Here is a 21,561-nt window from a genome sequence, read left to right as displayed (position 1 = left end):
CCCCCATATACTGCGCAGACAGCCCCCCCATATACTGTGCGACATCCCCCCCATATACTGTGCGACAGCCCCCCAATACACTGCGCAGACAGCCCCCCAATACACTGCGCAGACAGCCCCCCAATACACTGCGCAGACAGCCCCCCCATACACTGCGCAGACAGCCCCCCATATACTGCGCACACAGCCCCCCCATATACTGCGCACACAGCCCCCCCATATACTGCGCACACAGCCCCCCATATACTGCGCAGACAGCCCCCCCATTTAATGTGCAGACAGCCCCCTATATACTGTGCAGACAGCCCCCCAAATATACTGTGCAGACAGCCCCCCAAATATACTGTGCAGACAGCCCCCCAAATATACTGTGCAGACAGACCCCCCCATATACTGTGCAGACAGACCCCCTATATAATAGAACCTATATATAGGAGGACAATCAGTCAAGAACCAATATGAGAATAGCTCCTGCAAAGGGTTAAAAGTGCTTTTGGCATGGATATTCATGCTTACCCTCGGCGCTTGCGCACTGGGACGTAATTTTTCCCTACCATCACATTGCGCAGGCGCGTCTCGGCTCCCAGACGCATGCGCAGGTTCCCGGCGTGCTGCTAAGTTCAGCCTTGAGATTTTCACTAGAGTGTCCTTTTGGGCATGCGCAGATGGAGAAAAGTGAGACACGCCCCCCGACGTCATCGCTCATGCGACAGGAAGTCAGAGGGTAGGGAAATCTCACGAGGTAGGGCAGTATAACGCGTCACCGCCGGAAGTTAGGGAATTTTTGTATTGTGTCTCCTGTACAATAAAGTTACGGTGGAAGAAAAAAAAAAACTACAACCAGCGCTCGCGCTCCTATGATGTGACGTGGCTGGACTAGTGAGCCGTGGACACTGGACATGGAGGTGGTGGCGCTAGTCGCGGTGACTGTGCTGCTGGGAGGGATAGTCGTGCTGCTGACACTATGGGGCAGAAAGGCAAAGGAGGGCGCCGAGCCAAGTGGTGAGTGTGAGCAGAGGGTATAATGGGTACAATGGGGTAGAAGGGCAAATGAGGGCAGAGGGCTGCAGCCAAGTGGGCAGTGTGAGCAGAGGGCATGGGAAGCCGTGCTGCAGCATGTCGTGTCCTGGCTTCATATACAATGTACATGACTTGTCCTGCACATTATGCACCATCTCTCTGATACCAGCCTCTCTGGGACCCGAGCCTTCTTCTAATGGTACTTTCACACTTGCGTTGCTGGATTCCGGCAGGCGGATCCGTCTCACAAATGCATTGCAATACCGGATCTGTCTCCCTGGTTGTCATCCGGAAAAACAGATCAGGTATTTATCTTTTTCAAGTTTTTAAAGGTTTGCTCATGCGCAGACCGCAAAACCGGATCAGTTTTTTCCGGAACGCTTGGGGCTGGATCCGGCATTTATGCATTTCAATGGAAAACCATGCTGGATCCGGCATTCCGGCAAGTGTTATGGAATTTTAGACGGAGAAAATACCGCAGCATGCTGCAGTATTTTCTCCGTCCAAAAACCGTACAGTGACTGAACTGAAGACCTCCTGATGCATCCTGAGCGGATTTCTCTCCATTCAGAATGCATTAGGATAAAACTGATTATTTTCCCCCGGTATTGAGCCCCAGGGTGGAACTCAATACCAGAAAAGTTTAACGCAAGTATGAAAGCACCCTAAGGCTACTTTCACACCTGCGTTTAGGTGCGGATCCGTCTGGTATCTGCACAGACGGATCCGCTCCTATAATGCAAACTCTTAGATCCGTTCAGAACGGATCCGTTTGCATTACCATGAACAAAAAAAAAATATATATAATTTTTGGGTTCATGATAGTGCAAACGGATCCGTTTTGACTTTACATTGAAAGTCAATGGGGGACGGATCAGTTTGAAAATTGAGCCATACTGTGTCAACTTCAAACAGATCCGTCCCCATTGACTTACATTGTAAGTCTGGACGGATCAGTTTGCCTCCGCAAGGCCAGGCGGACACCCGAACGCTGCAAGCTGCGTTCAGGTGTCCGCCTGCTGAGCGGAGCAGAGGACAAACGGTGCCAGACTGATGCATTCTGAGCGGATCCGCATCCACTCAGAATGCATTAGGGCTGGACGGATCCGTTCTGGGCCGCTTGTGAGAGCCTTTAAACGGAACTCACAAGCGGAGCCCCGAATGCAAGTGTGAAAGTAGCCTAAGTCAAGACTTCAGGCTCCAACCCCAGGACCTTTCTTGGACGATCTGATGGTGTATGTAGCAATAAGAGCCTGCGGCCCGTCACCGTTGGTAGTAGACCAGATCATACAAACGAGCTGGGCACCAGTGGAACCCAATACAGCATTTGGCAGTGATGCTACACATCAGCACATATCTGGGTGTCTAGGGTGAATAAAGAATCACATCCCCAGCGCTTAACGTTAAGTCCCAAGTTCTTGATGGCAGGAGTCGCCTCTCCACCCTGGTTAGAGTTCCAGATCTAGTTCTGAGGGGCGCGTGGTTCATTTCCATGTGGCTTGGTCTATGCTACAAAAACACTTACAGTACATCTCCATTGAAGTAATTCAGATCCATTAAAGAACAGAGCGTAAAGGGTTATCTCGTGAAGACAACCACCGTCCATATGATTTATTAGGGTATAATGACATCACCAATTTGGGACCCCTCTCTGTGAACTAGTCTTGGGAACCCCAGCCGTCCTTGTACAGTAAGGACATGTAATGCTACATTTCATTAGAAATCCTCGGATTGTATTCTGAAAGGGGTTAACTCTTTTGAGGCAATCCCTTTAAACTGAGCCCAGAGTGCATTAATTAATCATCACTCGTTGTAGCCGGAGCAGATGACATTACTTGCATAAAATGCTGCCAGAAAAGTTTGGACCCAGACTAATTAGGCTCTCACACTGTAAGGCCTTGTTCACACTTCAGTGTTTGGTCAGTGATTTCCAGCAGTGATTTGTGAGCCAAAACCAGGAGTGGGTCAAAATCACAGAACAGGTGCAGATCTTTCCCTTAGGGCTCGTTCACACAACCGTTCAGCCTTTCCGTGAACGGGGCAGGAAACCTGAAAAAAGGACGAATTCGGCACATAACTGAGCCGGACGGAGCCCACGGGCCCCGTAGACTATAATGGGCTCCGTTAGGTTTCCGCTCAGAAGAAGATTTTTTTAAGCGGAGACAAAAGTCCTGCATGCACAACTTTAGTCTCCGCTCCAAAATTTTCTTCTGAGCGGAAACATTATAGTCTGTGGGGCTCCGTTCGGCTCAGTTATGTGCCGAATCCATCCTTTCCGTTTTCCTGCCCCAGAACGGAAAGGTGGAACGGTGATGTGAACGAAGCCTTATACCTTATCTTTGTGTAGGCTTCACTACTGGTATTGGCTCGCAAATCACTGCTGGAAATCACTGACTAATCACTAAAGTGTGAACAAGGCCTAAGTACCGTATGTGATCAGTATTTTGTATTGGTAAGCCAAAAATAGGAGTAGATCCTAAAGAGAACAAGTTTTATGAAAAAAATGTGGGGGGTTCAGTCAGCACAACCCTGTATGCAGGTGCACATTACTTTAGCGAAATACAGATACAAACGCAAAAACACAAATGCAATCGCACTCTGCAACCAGCACTCTGCTCTGCCTCTATGCTGGATGTTGAATGAGGCATTGGTGTACATTTTGTCCAAAGCGTAATAAGCCACTCACCACGTCAAGGTCGCCTTCATGAGTGGTCCCTAACACTAGTTCCTACCTGTTATGGGCCATGACAGCCACACAAAGTCCAGAGAGCGCAGGTACAGCATGCGCGCCAGGCACACTCTGCTTTTAACCCCTTCCGGTGCCATCGCAGCTTCCATCGGATCCAGGGATGCAAGTACCAACATGCATGCTAAGCCCACTATATACTTCTCCTGGAGCCAAATGGCTACTGGTAGGTGCTATATAAGCAGACTCAGTTTTATACTGACTTTTTAAAACCAGCCTCCAGGGCAGACTAACTGGTCAGGTGTGCATGACTGCTTGGAGATCGCCACGCCTCCAATATATACTACAAAGAAAAAAATGTGGGGGGTTCAGTCAGCACAACCCTGTATGCAGGTGCACATTGCTATGGCGAAATACAGATACAAACGCACAAACACAAATGCAGTCGCACCTGCCTCTATGCTGGATGTTGAATGAGGCATTGGTGTACATTTGCCAAAGTGTAATAAGCCACTCGCCACGTCAAGGTCGCCTCCATGAGTGGTCCCTAACACTAGTTCCTACCTGTTTTATGAAAAGTTTTGCCTCTCTTCTGAGCTTTGGATACAATCCTGGTTCTGGCTTGGGCCCCATTGAGGTCTTCAAATTGCCGACCTGCAAAATATGGATGTGGTTCGTGTGCCTTCTGCATTTTATTTTATTTTTTATAATTTTTTTTTTGTGGACCTATTGACTTTAATGGGTCCGCGGTCCGCATTTTGCAGACATATTCCGCATCCATATGTCCGTTCCGGAAAAAGATAGAACATGTCCTATACTTTAGGGCTGCAACGATTAATCGATTATATTCGATAACTGGATTCGTTGTCGACGAATCCAGTTATCGAATAATCGCCGATTCGTTGCTATTCGGGCGGGCGGGCGGTCGCTGCATCTTTATTTTACCTTTTTACAATGACGCTCCCGCTCCTGTAACAGCCAGGCAGAGCGGACGGCGGCGTAACGTCACTCACTCACGTGACACGCCTGCTCCGCCTCCTTCATTCATGAAGTGGGCGGAGCAGGTGCGTCACGTGATTGAGTGACGTTACGCCGCCGTCCGCTCTGCCTGGCTGTTACAGGAGCGGGAGCGTCATTGTAAAAAGGTAAAATAAAGATGCAAGCATCGGGGCCGGGGCTGTTATGGGGAGGGGGGGGGGGAGGATCTGTCTATGGCACTGCTATGGGAAGGGGGGTCTGTGTATGGCACTGCTATGGGAAGGGGGGTCTGTGTATAGCACTGCTATGGGGAGGAGGGGGGGTCTGTGTATGGCACTTCTATGGGAAGGGGGATCTGTGCACTGTTATGAGGAAAGGGATCTTAACAGTGCACATATCCCCCTCTCCATAACTGCGCCACCCACAGATCCCCCTCTCCATAACTACGCCGTCCACAGATCCCCCTCTCCATAACTACGCCGTCCACAGATCCCCCTCTCCATAACTGCGCCGTCCACAGATCCCCCTCTCCATAACTGCGCCGTCCACAGATCCCCCTCTCCATAACTGCGCCGTCCACAGATCCCCCCTCTCCATAACTGCGCCGTCCACAGATCCCCCCTCTCCATAACTGCGCCGTCCACAGATCCCCCCTCTCCATAACTGCGCCGTCCACAGATCCCCCCCTCTCCATAACTGCGCCGTCCACAGATCCCCCCTCTCCATAACTGCGCCGTCCACAGATCCCCCCTCTCCATAACTGCGCCGTCCACAGATCCCCCCTCTCCATAACTGCGCCGTCCACAGATCCCCCCTCTCCATAACTGCGCCGTCCACAGATCCCCCCTCTCCATAACTGCGCCGTCCACAGATCCCCCCTCTCCATAACTGCGCCGTCCACAGATCCCCCCTCTCCATAACTGCGCCGTCCACAGATCCCCCCTCTCCATAACTGCGCCGTCCACAGATCCCCCCTCTCCATAACTGCGCCGTCCACAGATCCCCCCTCTCCATAACTGCGCCGTCCACAGATCCCCCCTCTCCATAACTGCGCCGTCCACAGATCCCCCCTCTCCATAACTGCGCCGTCCACAGATCCCCCCTCTCCATAACTGCGCCGTCCACAGATCCCCCCTCTCCATAACTGCGCCGTCCACAGATCCCCCCTCTCCATAACTGCGCCGTCCACAGATCCCCCCCTCTCCATAACTGCGCCGTCCACAGATCCCCCCCTCTCCATAACTGCGCCGTCCACAGATCCCCCCTCTCCATAACTGCGCCGTCCACAGATCCCCCCCTCTCCATAACTGCGCCGTCCACAGATCCCCCCCTCTCCATAACTGCGCCGTCCACAGATCCCCCCCTCTCCATAACTGCGCCGTCCACAGATCCCCCATAATAGTGTCGTCCACAATTTGTTTTAATATGGCCTTTGAACATAATTTTTCAAGTAAGATCATATAAACCTCTCTGTTTTGTAATTTTGTCGTTTTTCCCGATTAATCGATTAATCGTAGAAATTAATCGGCAACTAATCGATTATTCAAATAATCGTTAGCTGCAGCCCTACTATACTTATATGCAAAATGCCAACCACAGATGCATTGAAGTCGATGCGTCCGCGAAAAATGCGGATGCAACACAGCCGGTATCTGTATTTTGCGGGCCGCAAGATGCGGTTATGTGTATGGGGACTTATAAATATTGTTTCAAAATGCTTGACTGTGTGAAAGTGGCCTAACAGTAAATGCACAGTTTTAAAAACTATTTTTTTCCTTCTCAAAAACCGGTGAGTTGTGTTGAATAAGTTGACAATTTTTTGCACCCTTAGCTGAGCAAGCAAACGGTAAAGCAGTCCCTGAGAAGCAGCCCGCAAAGAAACAGAAACCGCAGAGGCCACGGAAAGAGAAAGCTCAGCCCCACACCTTCTCCCACCCGCTGCTGGCATCTGCTCTCAAGGTATCCTCCTAAATTATTAAAATAATTCTCTTCTTTGTTTCCCTTTTCTGTGGGTGAACGGCTCATTTTACTCAAGCCATAAATACTTGCACACTGACACGTGAAGGAAAGAAGCATGAAAGTGTGTGCATGTGTTCTGCACTGGGGAGAGTAAGCTGCTGGCAGACACCTCTGGCTTCAGCGTATAGATCGGCCATGTTAAAATCCAGCATCCGGATCCTTTTCTTCCCTGACATCTCCAATAATGGCACGCCTGATACACATTGTCAGCACCAACATTACTTTAAAGGGGTAATGATGACATATGCCAATCAGCTGTTCCAGGAAGCTGCGGCAGCTTTCCAAGCACAGCGCCGTACATTGTGTAGTGGCAGTGCTTTGTATTGCAGTTCAGCCACATTGACTTGACTAGGCCATGTGACTAATGTACGGTGACATCACTGGTATAGGAAAAGGCCTCTGCGCTCAGTGTCCAACCTCTTCTGACAGCTGATCGGCAGGTGTCGGACCCTCTCAGATCTGATATTGATTAACTAGCCTGAGGATAGGCCGTCAATATCTTTTCCCAGATAACCCCTTTAATGTGTATCTATGGCAGGGGTGGGCGATATAGGCGATATGCAATATAAATTTGTGCCACGATATGGATCTTGAGTATATCGCCGGACTGCGATATGATCGCGCTCTCTGCGCGCACTATGTTCTCCTGAGCCGGCACAGAGTGGAGAAGGAGGGAGTCCCTCCCTCCCCACTGTGCGCGGCTGCCGCTGACCACCAGTGACAAAAGAGGAGGCGGAGGGGAGGGACTGACAGTAAATCATTGAGTTTTCACGGTCTCAGTGAGTGCGTGAAAACTCAAATCCGATGGTATATTCTAACCCCCAGGCGTTCCCTTAATGACAGGGACGCTTGCCTGGGGGTTAGAATATACAGGGCCACGCCGCTGACAGTAGAACATTTAAAAACTAATCAGTAACTTTATTCATTGGTGATCTCTTTACTGTATACCTTACTAGGTCTTAGCTCCGGTAACAGAAGGCAGTGCGGGCGGGCGGCACTCACTCACTGACGTCACGCGCCTGCTCCTCCCACTAGGCGGCGCAGGCGCGTGACGTCAGTGAGTGAGCGCCGCCCCCCGCACTGCCTGCTGTTACCGGAGCCAAGACCTAGTAAGGTATACAGTAAAGAGATCACCAATGAATAAAGTTACTGATTAGTTTTTAAATGTATTCCTGTGAGCGTCGGGGGGATCTGTGGATGGCACCGTTTAGGGGAGGGGATCTGTGGATGGCACCGTTTAGGGGAGGGGGGGGGGATCTGTGGATGGCACTGTTTAGGGGAGGGGGGGGGGGAATTGTGGATGGCACTGTTTAGGGGAGGGGGGGGGGAATTGTGGATGGCACTGTTTAGGGGAGGGGGGGGGGGAATTGTGGATGGCACTGTTTAGGGGAGGGGGGGGGAATTGTGGATGGCACTGTTTAGGGGAGGGGGGGGGGGGAATTGTGGATGGCACTGTTTAGGGGAGGGGGGGGGGAATTGTGGATGGCACTGTTTAGGGGAGGGGGGGGGAATTGTGGATGGCACTGTTTAGGGGATGGGGGGGGGATTGTGGATGACACCGTTTAGGGGAGGGGACTCAGCTCCCTGCTGTTGTGTGCACAAAGCACAGGGCAGCAGGGAGAGTGTAAAGTCCTATTCACCCTAATGGAGCTCTATTAGGGTGAATATCACAAGGGTTCTACGTTCTAGCCCTTAAGGAGGCTAATAGTTATTAAATAAAAAGTAAAAAAAAAAAAAAAAAAAGTTTAAACACGCCCCCCAAATATAGAAAACAATATATCGCGATACATATCGCACAATGTTTAAAATTATATCGCAATATAGATTTTAGGCCATATCGCCCACCCCTAATCTATGGCTACTTTTAGAGTAATTGCAGAAAAACCTTCGAATGATAGTTATATTTGGTATTCATTTATTAAAAGTAGCAAATGTTCTTGTTTTAAATCATACAAAGGGCTTAAGTATCAAAAGTGTCTTCCAAAAACAAGCACAGCAATGTCTCAGGGTTTCAGCTTTGTTTCCAGTGCGTTTTATATATATATATACTGTAAGGGTAAATTCAGATCTAGCAAAAATCAAAACAATCCTCATTTTTGCTACGTCATGTGCATGTGTTGAGTGTGGATTTTGCAGCAGAACTGTAACGTAGACAGGCTTTAAAGGGAATGTGTCATCAGAAATTGACCTATTGATTGTCCAGTTTTAAACATTTTTAAAATAGTAATTGCATTTGCTGATGTTATATTTTCCATGTCAATATATAAACAACAACATAAAATTTTGTACCAAGCCTAATAAATTGGTCTGGTCAGATTACTTGTCACCATTCATCTCATTATCATCACAGGTAGGCTTACAACGACAGGTATCACACTTTATATGGATAATACCGGATCCACCATTCGCAATAGGTGATTGTCAAAGCTTATCAGCTCACTCCTGACCTCTGCGCTCAGTGTCCAACCTCTTCTGACAGCTGATCGGCAGGTGTCGGACCCTCTCAGATCTGATATTGATTAACTAGCCTGAGGATAGGCCGTCAATATCTTTTCCCAGATAACCCCTTTAATGTGTATCTATGGCAGGGGTGGGCGATATAGGCGATATGCAATATAAATTTGTGCCACGATATGGATTTTGAGTATATCGCCGGACTGCGATATGATCGCGCTCTCTGCGCGCACTATGTTCTCCTGAGCCGGCACAGAGTGGAGTTACACTTCTAGTACTCTAATGGGAGAATAGATGAAAAATACATGTGAGCAGCCACAAGACATAGACATTCATGTCTGCTGCCAGATGGTTGGGGGGCCCGCACAGAATGGTATAAAGGGCCTCATGTGGCCCCGGGCCGGAGGTTGTGCACCCCTGATTTGAGGCATACCTTTTATTTTAGTTAATTATTATTATTATTTTTTTATAATTCAGTAAGGGTCCATTCACACGTCCGTGGTGTGTTGCGGATCCGCAACACACCCGGCTGGCACCCGCTATAGAAATGCCTATTTCTATAGGACATGTGAGTAGTTGGATTGATGTGTGCTAAATTTATTAAAAGCTGCATGCTTCAATATAAATTTGGCCCATTTCTACCTAAATGAAATCTATGCGCGCATGAGCTGGTGTAGTTCTATGCCAACATTTGGCCCATTTTAGGTAAATATCTGGCTGAAAACTTTCTCTTCTTTGCAAGCTAAAAAGTGGCGCCCACTGCTTTATGAATGTGGGCCATTGTGTCCTGGCTGTGTGGCTGCCTCAGGACCCAGCCTTATTTCCAGGCTGTACTGTAGTGATCACTGGCTTAATAATTGATGTGCTCGTTCTTGAATGTTTCCTCCAGGCTCATAGTGGATCCATAACCTGTCTGGATTTTAGCAGTAACGGTAAATATTTGGCTTCTTGTTCGGATGATAGGACTGTCAGGATATGGAGTACTAAGGACTTCCTTGAAAAGGAGCACCGATGTATGAGAGCCAATGTGGACCTAGACCACGCTACCTATGTCCGCTTCAGTCCTGACTGCAGGTAAAATCTTTTTTTTCTTCATCGCCGTGGATTTTTTCCCCTCACCCATGACAGTACCCATACGAGTAGGACCTGCCATCAAGGACAGGAAACCTGAGGAGATAAAATGGTTCACACTCCCACCATACCGCAATTCAGATTTCCTGTCCTCTAGATGGGAAGTACCGAGGGAGCTCTTGATCCTAGGTAAACAGGTTCACACTTAGGGGCTGTGGAAGGTCCGGGTGTATGTTACCAGGAGGTGGCACCTGGGATTTGGCATGTATAATGTTATTGGTGGAGGGAGAGGGGTTAATGGGGGGCACCTGTGATTTGGTACATGGAGGGGCTGATCTGGGGGAGTGGGGGACATGGTGGAAGGCATGGAGGCACTGGGGAAGGGGGGACATCATGGCAATCTGGATGGCTTGGAGGGGCAGATGGCAGTGCCATCATGGGGGCACTGGGGAATATGGCATGGATGGGCTGCTAATCTGATGGCACTTTGGGAGTGGGGCACATAAAGAAATACATTATTTTAAGAAGGTTTTTATTATTCGTAAAAAATAATCAATAGAATACCGATTACTTAAATCGTTTACTGCAGCCCTAGTTCCTGCTATTTACATAGAACACCAAAAGGGGTTTCATCTCTTCTGTGTGTGAATGGTTCCGTATACGGTCCGCAAAAAAAGTGAACTGACACGGAAAGAAAATACGATCGTGTGGATGAGGCCTAATTCTGCAGCTTTTTATACCCTTTGTGCATCAGTTTTCGAATATCTTTAATGACTTACCTTAAAATGGAAATCTAGTGATAATGTTCCAAATGCTATACCTATGAGGCTTTGTGGGCATCTGCATCTTGAATTAAATTGTCACACAATGAGCACCATCTGAGCTTGATGGATCCCATAGCCTTATAGTGGGCACCGGGATGTGGGACATTGAGTGGAAAAAAAGTGCTATATGCACTAACCTAACAGAGCCTCTGATGCGGTTGTGAATAGAGCCTAACTTAGGCTAGTTTTACACTAGCGCTTGTACATCCGGCAGGCTGTTCCACCTGGATCTCTCTGTGTTCCGGCATTGCCAGAAGCTACAGCGTTGACTCTGGCAATGCCGGAATACAGAGAGATCAGGCAAGCTGTTCACTGCCGGATATACAAGTACTAGTGTGAACTAGCCTTAGACACAGATGATTTATTACGATTTCAAACCATTTTGATATGATGCATCGCAGAAGGAATACTAATGGTCTTTCTCTTCCTTTTAAGAACCTTTATTGTATTCTTAGCAAATGGAGATACAATCCGAGTGTTTAAAATGACCAAGAAAGACGATGCGTTCATCTTCTCTGCTCATGAAGACTTCCAAAAAAATCATAAAGCCATTGTCATTAATATTGGAATTGCAGAAACAGGTGTGTGGTAGACAAGAAAACGGGGTGGGGCCTCTGCAGCCCAAAAGATTAAAATTATAGTTTATACCAGAATCTGGCTTAAATGATAGTTCAAATGTATGCCAGTTCATAGCAACTTCTGGCTGCCTGGAAATTTGCCAGATTAATAAAACTGCCGCATTCTTTAGGCTTTATACTAAGACTGGGATTTGTAACACCAGTCTTAGTAGATCTGCTAAAGGGGTTGTGCAGCAATATATAAAATGAACCTAGGATTTAGAGGAGGAAAATTAAGAAGAAGAGAAAAAAAAAAACATTTATCAGACCTCAGAACATCGCCTCCCCCAGCGTCCATTAGCATCTGATCAGACACCCATCAGACCACATATCAGGCATAAAAAAAAAAGAAATAAACTTACTGGTACCTTGCTTGCACCGGACAGCACAGCACTGTGACTTGATGTTGCACAGTGTCAGGTCATATGCACGTGCACTACATCTTTACCTTCTTTACGCTGTGCAGAGCGGGGCCCGGAAGAAAACCACTGGTCATTAGTAATTAGACTACAAGACGCACTGCCATTTTCCTCACTTTTGCAGGGAAAAAGTGCATCTTTTAGTCCGAAAAATACTATTTCTTTTTTTTATTTCATTTTAGCCCCTCTAAGGGACTTGCAATCATTAGATTTCTTCTACCATAGAATAAAATGGCTTACTGGAGCTTAATAATTAATTATTAATTAAAACTTTAGCATGACATATATTCAGAAGGGGGGGCGCTCGGTCACCGGGAGCAGCCCTCCCGCTAGATGCCATGGGTGCAGTTGACCACAGTAGGGTTGTTGCGATACCAAAATTTTGATTTGATTTCGATACCATAAAAAAGTATTGCGATACTCGATACCACGCGGAAAAAAAACACCCAAAAAGCCACATGCATTCTTCATTTAAAAAGCACAGTTTTTATTTTTATTTTTTTATGTTCCAGCGTTCACCGCATAGGAGTTTTTTATATATATATATATATATATATATATTATATAACAGTTTGGACTTTTCGGATGTGGCGATATGTTTGTTTATTTGTTTTTATATCTTATATGTAAAATTGGGAAAGGGGATGATTTCAACTTTTATTATTATTATTATTTTTTTTTTATTTGATAACTATTTCCCCACTTAGGGGCTAGAACATAGAATCTTTTCATCCCTTGTCCTATTCACCCTAATATAGCTCTATTAGGGTGAATAGGACTTCACACTCTCCCTGCTGCCCTGTGCATAGTCCACACAGCAGCAGGGATGTTACCATGGCAGCTGGGGCTTCAGTAGCGTCCTGGCTGCCATAGTAACCGATCGGAGCCCCAGGATTACACAGCTGGGGCTCCGATCAGATGCTGCCACCAATGAGGAGGAGCGGAGAGGAGTGGGTGTCGGCAGCAGATCAGCGGCAGTTAACCCCTCAGGTGCCGCACCTGAGGGGTTAACTGCCGCTGATCGCAGCTCCCTGTCAGGGGCAGGGTGCCGGCTATGTGATTCTGCTGCCGGCACCTGCCTCCTGTATTAAAGGTTAACTATCATTGGTGGCGCAGTGCGCCCGCCCCTCTCTTCTTATTGGCAGAAGCGGCACAGGTGGGAGGGAGAGTGACTCCTCCTCCCCTGTGCTGCTGAGGGAACATGAGCGCACTGACAGCAGGGCTCTGTTTTCTGATGCTAGGCTGCGCAGTGAACTGAAGACATCCTGATGCATCCTAAACGGATTACTCTCCATTTAAAATGCATGGGGATATGCCTGATCAGTTCTTTTCCGGTATAGAGCCCCTGTGACAGAACTATATGCCGGAAATGAAAAGTGCTAGTGTGAAAGTATCCTAAAATATTAAGTTTAAACCCCCCCCCCCCCCCCCCTTTCCCAATTTTACATATAAAATATATAAACAATAAATAAACATATTGCATAGCGCTGCGTCCGAAAAGTCCAAACTATTAAATTATTAAAAAATATCTCCTATGCGGTGAGCATTTGCCATTTTTTATTGTCACCCCAAAAAATAGGATAGGACTGTTCTATTATGGGCCGAACGTTTCATAAAATGTGAAATGCACGTGGCTTTTTTTTTTTGTGGTATCGCGATACTTTTTTATGGTGACGAAAGCGAATCAAAATTTTGGTATCAAAACAACCCTTCGCCGATCTGATCAGCGTAGCGTTGTCACAATACCAAAATTTTGATTCGGTTTCGATTTGGCGGCTAAAAATTTAATTTGGCTCCTAAATTTTTCAGTTCAGGAGCCAATTGCTACTAGGTATTTTTTTTAGTCTGGAGCACTGAAATGTCAAATCCCCTGTGGTTCTTCTTCTTTCTTATTTCTTTTTTTTCTTTTCTTCTTAGCATATTTATTCTGTGTCTCTGCTTTTCTTTATACAGGGAAGTTTATTATGACTGCGTCAAATGATACCACTATTTTGATTTGGAATCGGAAGGGTGATGTACTGGCAACTATCAATACTAACCAGGTTGCAAATGCCTACGCTAGTGTGTCACCTTGTGGGAGGTAACAGTCCCCTCTTTTATTTTAACACCTCGGTTGTCTCTTATTTATTGTTTTCATATAATTTACAAATGTCAGGCCCCTTTCACACGAGCGTGACGGATTAGGTCCCGATGCGTTCAGTGAAACTTGCACCGTTTTGCAAGCAAGTTTAGTCATTTTTGTCTGCAATTGTATTCAGTTGTTCAGTTTTTATCACGCTGGTGCAATGCGTTGTGATGTGTTTTTCACTCGAGTGATAAACTGAAAGTTTACAAACAACATCTCTTAGCAACCATCAGTGGAAAACGCATCGCATCCACACTTGCTTGCGGATGCAATGCGTTTTTCACTGAAGCCCCATTCACTTGTATGGGGCAGGGCTGCGTGAAAAACGCAGAATATACAACATGCTGCGTTTTTCACGCAATTGATGCATGAAAAAAATGAATAGGTCAGGATTCAGTGCAGGTGCTATATGTTCACATCACGCATTGCACCCGCGCGGAAAACTCGCTCGTGTGAAAGGGGCCTAAGGCTTATCTTTATGCTTAAAGGGAGTCTGTCACCACATTTTAGCATGTTAGACCGTTAAAATAGGGTTATGTGATCCAGCCAGAACATAAAAACGGTACCTTTGTGGTAGAAAACGGACTTTTCAATTTGCCGCCCGCTACGATTTGGACCGCACAGCAGCAGTGGAAAAGGACAGGGGAGGGGAGTAAACGGGCGGGCAGAGGCGCACGGAGGGCGGAGTTATCAGCCGTTTAGGAGGTGCCTGCCTGGGGCTCCGAGGAATGAGAGACCGCCCTGGGCACTTGAGAGGGCTCAGAAGATAATCTTATAACTTCATTTTCGGCAAATTGAAAAGTCCGTTTTCTACCACAAAGGTACCGTTTTTATGTTCTGGCTGGATCACATAACCCTATTTTAACGGTCTAACATGCTAAAATGTGGTGACAGACTCCCTTTAACAGTTTTCACGACGCAGCCAGTTTTATAAAAATGAGATTTCTGTTTTTTCCTCCTCACCTTCCAAGGACTATAACCTTTTTATTTTTATGTTAATATAGCCGATTGAGGACTTGTTTTTCTGATTGACGAGTTGTACTTTTCAGTGGCACCATTTATGTTCCATATAAAGTATTGCAAAGGTGTAGAAGAATTATTTGTTGGGTGAATGAGATACAAACTGTATTCAGCCATTGTTGTTTGGCATATACGGTGTGCACTATACAGTACAATGGCATGATGACTAGGGAACAGCGAATCGACTTTGGATAAAAAAACGGAGTTCGGAAAATGTTTTTTTTTTTTTTACAGTACAAATTAATTTATGAAATTATTATGCGAAGTCTCGCGAGACTTCGTGAAGCAATAACTTTGGCTCAGCTGAGCCAATACATTCTAATACTGTACAGAGCTCCTGCTCCGTACAATATTAGAACAAAGTTCTATGCAAATCGAGTTTGAATGTTTTATCCAAAGTCGATTTGCTCATCCCTAATGATGACCTTTTTCTGTGGGTCAGTACGATTACAGCAATACAAAATTGATTAATTATTTTTGACTACATTTAAAAAATGAAAAATCTTTAAAATATTTTGTTCCACCAGGTTCATCCATAATTATTATTATTTTTTAATTATTATTGACAGATGTATTGTGTGGGCTTTTTTTTTGCAGGGCGAGCTGTGGATTTTATTGATATAAATTTGAGGAACATGCAACTTTTAGATTTTTTTTTTTTTTTTTTTTTCATGTATATAAAGTTAGCTAATTTTTACTGTCTACTTGTGAATACCAAATTTGATAAAAGGCAGACTAATAGGATCGGTAACATGGCAGCTGCTATAGCAACTGATCAGCATCCTGCAATTGTGTTGCGGGGGTGCCATTTGGAGGACAGATGAAGCCGTCTCCCTGTGTCTAACTGCTCAGATGCTGTAGTTGCTATTGACCATGGCATCTGAGGACAGCTGGCATCCATTGTGTATGGTGCAGGTGCAGTCTGTGAGCCTGCTCTATTCACTCCTCAGGCACCTTGGCTGTCACAGTTACGTCCAGGTGCACAGAGGGTTTAAAGGGAACCTGTCACCAGTTTTATGGTGCCCCTAAACTAAGGGCAACATAAATAAGTGACTGATTCTCTTCAAAATGCTGGGTCATTTTCTTTAATTGACCCAGTCAATCTGCCAACATCTTGTATTGAAAAGCTCCAGCTGATAATGATGAGTCATGAATATTCATGAGCTCCTGACTCTCCCCGCCCACCTGCTGCTGATTGACAGTTTGTTTCCATAGGAATCAGCAGCAGGTGGGCGGGGGAGTGGCTAAAGCTCTGAATTAAATATACGCTGGACTCATTAGCATGCAGCATGTGGCATCTTTGTGCGTATATTATGAGGTAACCATCTGTCACACCAGTAAGGGAATACATCTAAGGCACTTTTTAGTAGTTAATGATTGTATAGAATTAGTTAGATTATAATCAAATATCCACATGACAGGTTCCCTTTAAAGGAGTTATCCAATCCCCAGAATGCCCGGGCCCTTCCTCTAGAGCATACTTACCTGCTGCCCGACACCCACGTCCCTGCATGGCCACCAAAGTATCTTCCCAAAAACATCCAGCGACGGGGGGAGAAGCCGATAGCAGGTCGCGTCGGTGACCAGCCTCCCTAGTGTCACACATTTGCTAAAATCTTGTGCTAAACAGCTCGAGCGCATGCCCAATGAGTCCTGATATTCATGAGCTCCTGGCTCTCCCCACCCACCTGCTACTGATTCATACAGAAGAAACACTGTTAATCAGAGGCAGTTGAGCGGGGAGAGCCGTGAGCTCATGAATATGGGGACTGGTTGTCATGCGCTGGAGCTGTTAGAACCTAGCAGCAGAAAACTGGTGACTGATTCCCTTTAGGGTCCATTCACACACCCGCAACTGTTTTGCGATCCGCAAAACACGGACACCGGCCATGTGCGTTCCGCATTTTGTGGACTGCACATGGCCGGCACTATTAATAGAAATGCCTATTTTTGTTTGTGTCTTTGGACAAGAATAGAGCATGTTCTATTCTTTTTTTTTTGCGGGGCCACGGAACGATTTCAGTATAATAAAGTACAAAAACTATTAAAGTTACACAAATGGAGAAGCAATGTATTAAAACGCTTTAAAAAAAAATCACAAAAGGGCTAAAATCTTAGTCTATACACCCCTATCTTCACTATTTAAGGCACCCTTCAGAATGAATAGCAATACATAGATTTGCAGTGTACTAGCACAATATATCACAAATGCAGGGCCCCCTCCCCAAATCAACAGAATGAAATGTAGACTTGAAGCATTGACATTTTCATATGTTTTGTTGTTTACAGGTTTGTAGCAAGCTGTGGTTTCACGCCAGATGTGAAGGTTTGGGAGGTCTGCTTTGGTAAATCAGGGGAGTTCCGTGAAGTCTCCCGGGCATTTGAATTGAAAGGCCACTCGGCGGGTGTTTGTGGATTTGCTTTCTCCAATGATTCCAGCAGGTCAGTATTTCTTGTGTGTGTATATGATGGACGAAGTGGAGCAAAATATGAAAACAAGCACTACCAGCAGTGATACACCACATGCAGGAGCTGTACATCCTGTCCCCCAGCCTACAATGAACCTGTACAGGGTCCTGATAATTATACTTTGCAGATATCTCAGTTCTTTTATAGCCTGGCTTAATCCTTAGATCAATCAGTCACCATTAGAGATGAGATGTGCATAAACTTTCCCCACTCTCTAGAGAAGAGACCTCTGTAGATGTGTTGGCAGCCTTCCCCTTCTTCCCACACATTCCCTATTTCCACTTTTTGTCTAATCCCTCAGTGAGAAGGTCTTTCATGCCTCATATTTGTCATGGTTTTCACTGATTGCAGAGTTTAAAGAGGACCTTTCACTATTTTAAAAACTAACTATATCAGTGGGCAGAGCGGCGCCCAGGGGTCCCCCTGCACTTGCTAGAATGTCTGGGCGCCTGCTCCGTTCGCCCGGTATAGGCTCCGGTGTCTGCAGCTCCTTCTTTTGTACTGGGTGGAGTTTTTGTATTAGGCGTGTCCCTTGCTGCAGCGCTGGCCTCGCAGCGCACAGCTCATAGCCTGGGAGTGACCTCTATGGAGACAGTCTGGGACCAGGCTAAGGCCACCAGGGCTGTCTCTTGGTATCCTTTATAACCATTTCAGCACATTGTGTTTTTCATTTTAGAAGACTCACCGCATCATAAGACACACCTAGGTTTTAACCCCTTCCCGACATATGACTTAATAGTACATCATGGCGGAAAGTGACTTGCCGCATTTTGACGTACCTTTCACTGCTGGTGCCCGGCAGTCCCTGATAGCCGGGCCCCTGCTATATCCACCGGTATCGCTGTAAAAGCCAATGTCGGTGGTGTAACCCCTTCTATGCCGCGGTCAGCGCTGACCGCGGCGGGTGAAGGAGCCCATCGGGTCCCTGTGCTGCTCTGGCAGAGACCCGATGGGTGACAAGGCAGCCCAATGGCATGCACAGCCTGCCCAATGCCTTGCACGGCATCGGGACCTGCCTTCTACGGGGGCCGAGGAGATCCAGCTCCAGGCTGGGTCTCCTAGGCAACCTATTAGTGTATTACACTGAGTAATACACTAACGGGCAATGCATTACAATACAGACCATCAAAAGTTGAAGTCCCAGAGTGGGACAGAAATAAAGTTTAAGAAAAAAATGTGTTTTTAATATAACATTTTAAATAAAGTTTCAAGTAAAAAATGAAAAAAAAAAACGCCCCTTTACCCTTATTTTATAATAAGAAATAGAAGGAAAAAACACATATATTGGGTATCGCCGCGTCCGTAATGACCGGCTCTATAAATATATCACATGATCCACCCGTCCGATAAACACCCCAAAAAATATTAACTGTCAAAAAAAGGCATTTTTGTCACCTTACATAACAAAAAATGCGACACCAAGTGATCAAAAAGGCGTATATCTGACAAAATGGTACTGATAAAACTTTCACCTCATCCCACAGGTGAACGCTGTAAAAAATAAAGTGCCAAAACAACCAATTTTGGGGTCACCTTGCCCCATAAAGTGTAATAATGAATGATCAAAAAATCATATGTACCCAATAAATGGTACCAATTAAAAAGTCAACTCTTCCTGGAAAAAACAAGCCCCTGCACAAGACGATCGGCAGAAAAATAAAAAAATATGGAGTTCAGAAAATGGAGACAAACATATTTAATATCATTGTGTCCGTAACAACCTGCTCTATAAAAATAGCACATGATCTACCCTGTCGGATGAATGTTGTAAAAAGCAAAAAACTGCCAAAACGGCCATTGTTTGGTTACCTTGCCTCACAAAAACGTAATATAGAGCAATTTAAAAATAATCATATGTACCCCAAAATAGTACCAATAAAACTGGCACCGAATCCCCTAGTTTCCAAAATGGGCTCACCTTTTGGGAGATTCTACTGTAAGGGTGCATCAGGGGGGCTTCAAATGGGACATTCCTTAACTCGCCGCTCCCTGGTCGTCTGCTGTTCTGCAGTGTGACCTGACATCGCACAGCATCGTGGTATAGTGCACGCCTACGTGCACTACATCCTGACGCTACAAGGCAGTCTTGGACACAGCATAGTGGGCGCCAGAAAGATGAGCGGTAAGTACAGCCAGCGCTACACTCGCTGCTCCCTGCACATCCTGCATACTAATGAGTTTCTCCATAAATGAAAGTGCTCATTAGTATTTGCTTTATAAGACACACTGCCATTTTCCCCCCGCTTTTGGGGGGAAAAAGTGTGTCTTAGGCTACATGCACATGACAGTGCTGTTTTTTGCGGTCCACAAACCGCGGATCCGCAAAAACCGGAAGCCGCCCTTGTGCCTTCCGCAATTTACGGAACGGCGGCTCGGATGCGGACCATAACAACGGCCGTGTGCATGAGGCCTAATAAAGTAAAAAATACAGTAGCTTATTTAAGGTCGGCGACTAACGCTGGGTTCACACCTGAGCGTTCGCGATGGAGCGCTCTGTATGCGCGATTGTTTCGGCAGTTACAATCGCGCATACAGAGACAAGCGAACGCCCATTGTCGCGCGTTCCCGAAAGTCTATGTACGGGAATGCGCGACAAAACGCCCCAAATAAGCTCAAGAACTTTTTTTGAGCGTCGGGCGTTTTACAGCGCGATCGTACGCGCTGTAAAACGCCCAGGTGAGAACCATTCCCATAGGGAAGCATTGGTTTCTCGTTGCGCGTTTTACAGCGCGTAGGAACGCGCTGTAAAACGCTCAGGTGTGAACCCATGGTAACAGCCTAAAAAAAAAATGGAGGAAGGGTATGGGTTTTTTGCTTGGTCCCCACAAAATTTAATTCAATGAAAAAAATGCTAACCTATACATAGCCCAAAAAGGAATGTATAGAAAATGCACCTTTTCCTGTAAAAAATAAAATAAAATTGCTGCAGTTTTGTCATCCTAAAGGACAAAAATTAGTTGGTTTGAAGGGGTTAAATAATTTTAAACTACCAGATTATTTGTAGTAAAACTTTTGTATGAGTCGTATTTTGTATTGTAGCTATTTGCATTTATTAGATTTTGTTATAAAAAAAAATATATATAATATATATTTATTTTTTTATAGAATGGCATCTGTATCTAAAGATGGGACATGGAAGCTCTGGAAAACAGATGTTGAGTACAAAAAGCAACAAGATCCCTACCTGCTGCTTACAGGAAAATGGTCCGGCAAAGAGCCCTGTCGTATTGCATTGTCTCCCGATGGTCGTACCGTTGCCATAGCCAGTGTCTGTGATATCACAGTATACAACTCTCAGACTGGGGCAATAGAGGAAGAATTCAAATCTGTACACGCAGCCGTGATCTCAGCCCTTGCATTCGATATCAACAACAGATTTTTGGTCTCTACTGGAGATCGTGTAATCCGTGTCTTTCATAATTCAGCCGGATACCGAGCCTCCATTGCTGACATGAAGGAAATGCTTAAGAAAGCCAATACCAAGGGCACAAAGGACAGGCTACAGCAACAAATAAAGGATGCCCAAAAGGCACTAGATGCTATATACAAACAGTAGAATGGAGACTGTTTTTATAATTGTTTTGATACAAAAACAACTACACTTTGTAAAATAAAATGTTTCTGAGGAAACTTGATATTATGTGGCTTACCAGTGTTTTTCCCCTGTACAAGTGGTTGCAGTGGCTTAAAATGCCACAGACAGTACCAGTCCTTGACATACGTAATTGGCTGGCAGGCCAGCCAATCAGCATGTATGTTTTACTAGTAAATAGTCATCTTTCGCCAAAGTGAGCAGCCACTGACTTCTTCTCTGTCATTGGGTGAACAAAGCACGGAAGATGCAGTCATCTGAAGTGCT

General features: G+C 45.8%; 1 protein-coding gene across 1 annotated transcript; it reads left to right on the top strand.

The window, feature by feature from the left end:
* Nucleotides 1-841: 841 nt before the first annotated feature.
* On the top strand, nt 842-21,342 carry TBL2 (transducin beta like 2). Its single transcript, XM_044287053.1, has 7 exons — nt 842-1,002; nt 6,516-6,643; nt 10,047-10,231; nt 11,488-11,633; nt 14,042-14,168; nt 17,523-17,675; nt 20,808-21,342. The coding sequence occupies exons 1-7, from the start codon at nt 900-902 to the stop codon at nt 21,256-21,258; spliced, it is 1,293 nt and encodes a 430-aa protein (XP_044142988.1). The 5' UTR covers nt 842-899; the 3' UTR covers nt 21,259-21,342.
* The last annotated feature ends 219 nt before the right edge of the window (nt 21,343-21,561 follow it).

The sequence above is a fragment of the Bufo gargarizans genome, chromosome 3 (assembly GCF_014858855.1).
Source record: "Bufo gargarizans isolate SCDJY-AF-19 chromosome 3, ASM1485885v1, whole genome shotgun sequence".
NCBI classification, from domain to species: domain Eukaryota; kingdom Metazoa; phylum Chordata; class Amphibia; order Anura; family Bufonidae; genus Bufo; species Bufo gargarizans.
This window is presented reverse-complemented; position numbering and strand designations above follow the sequence as displayed.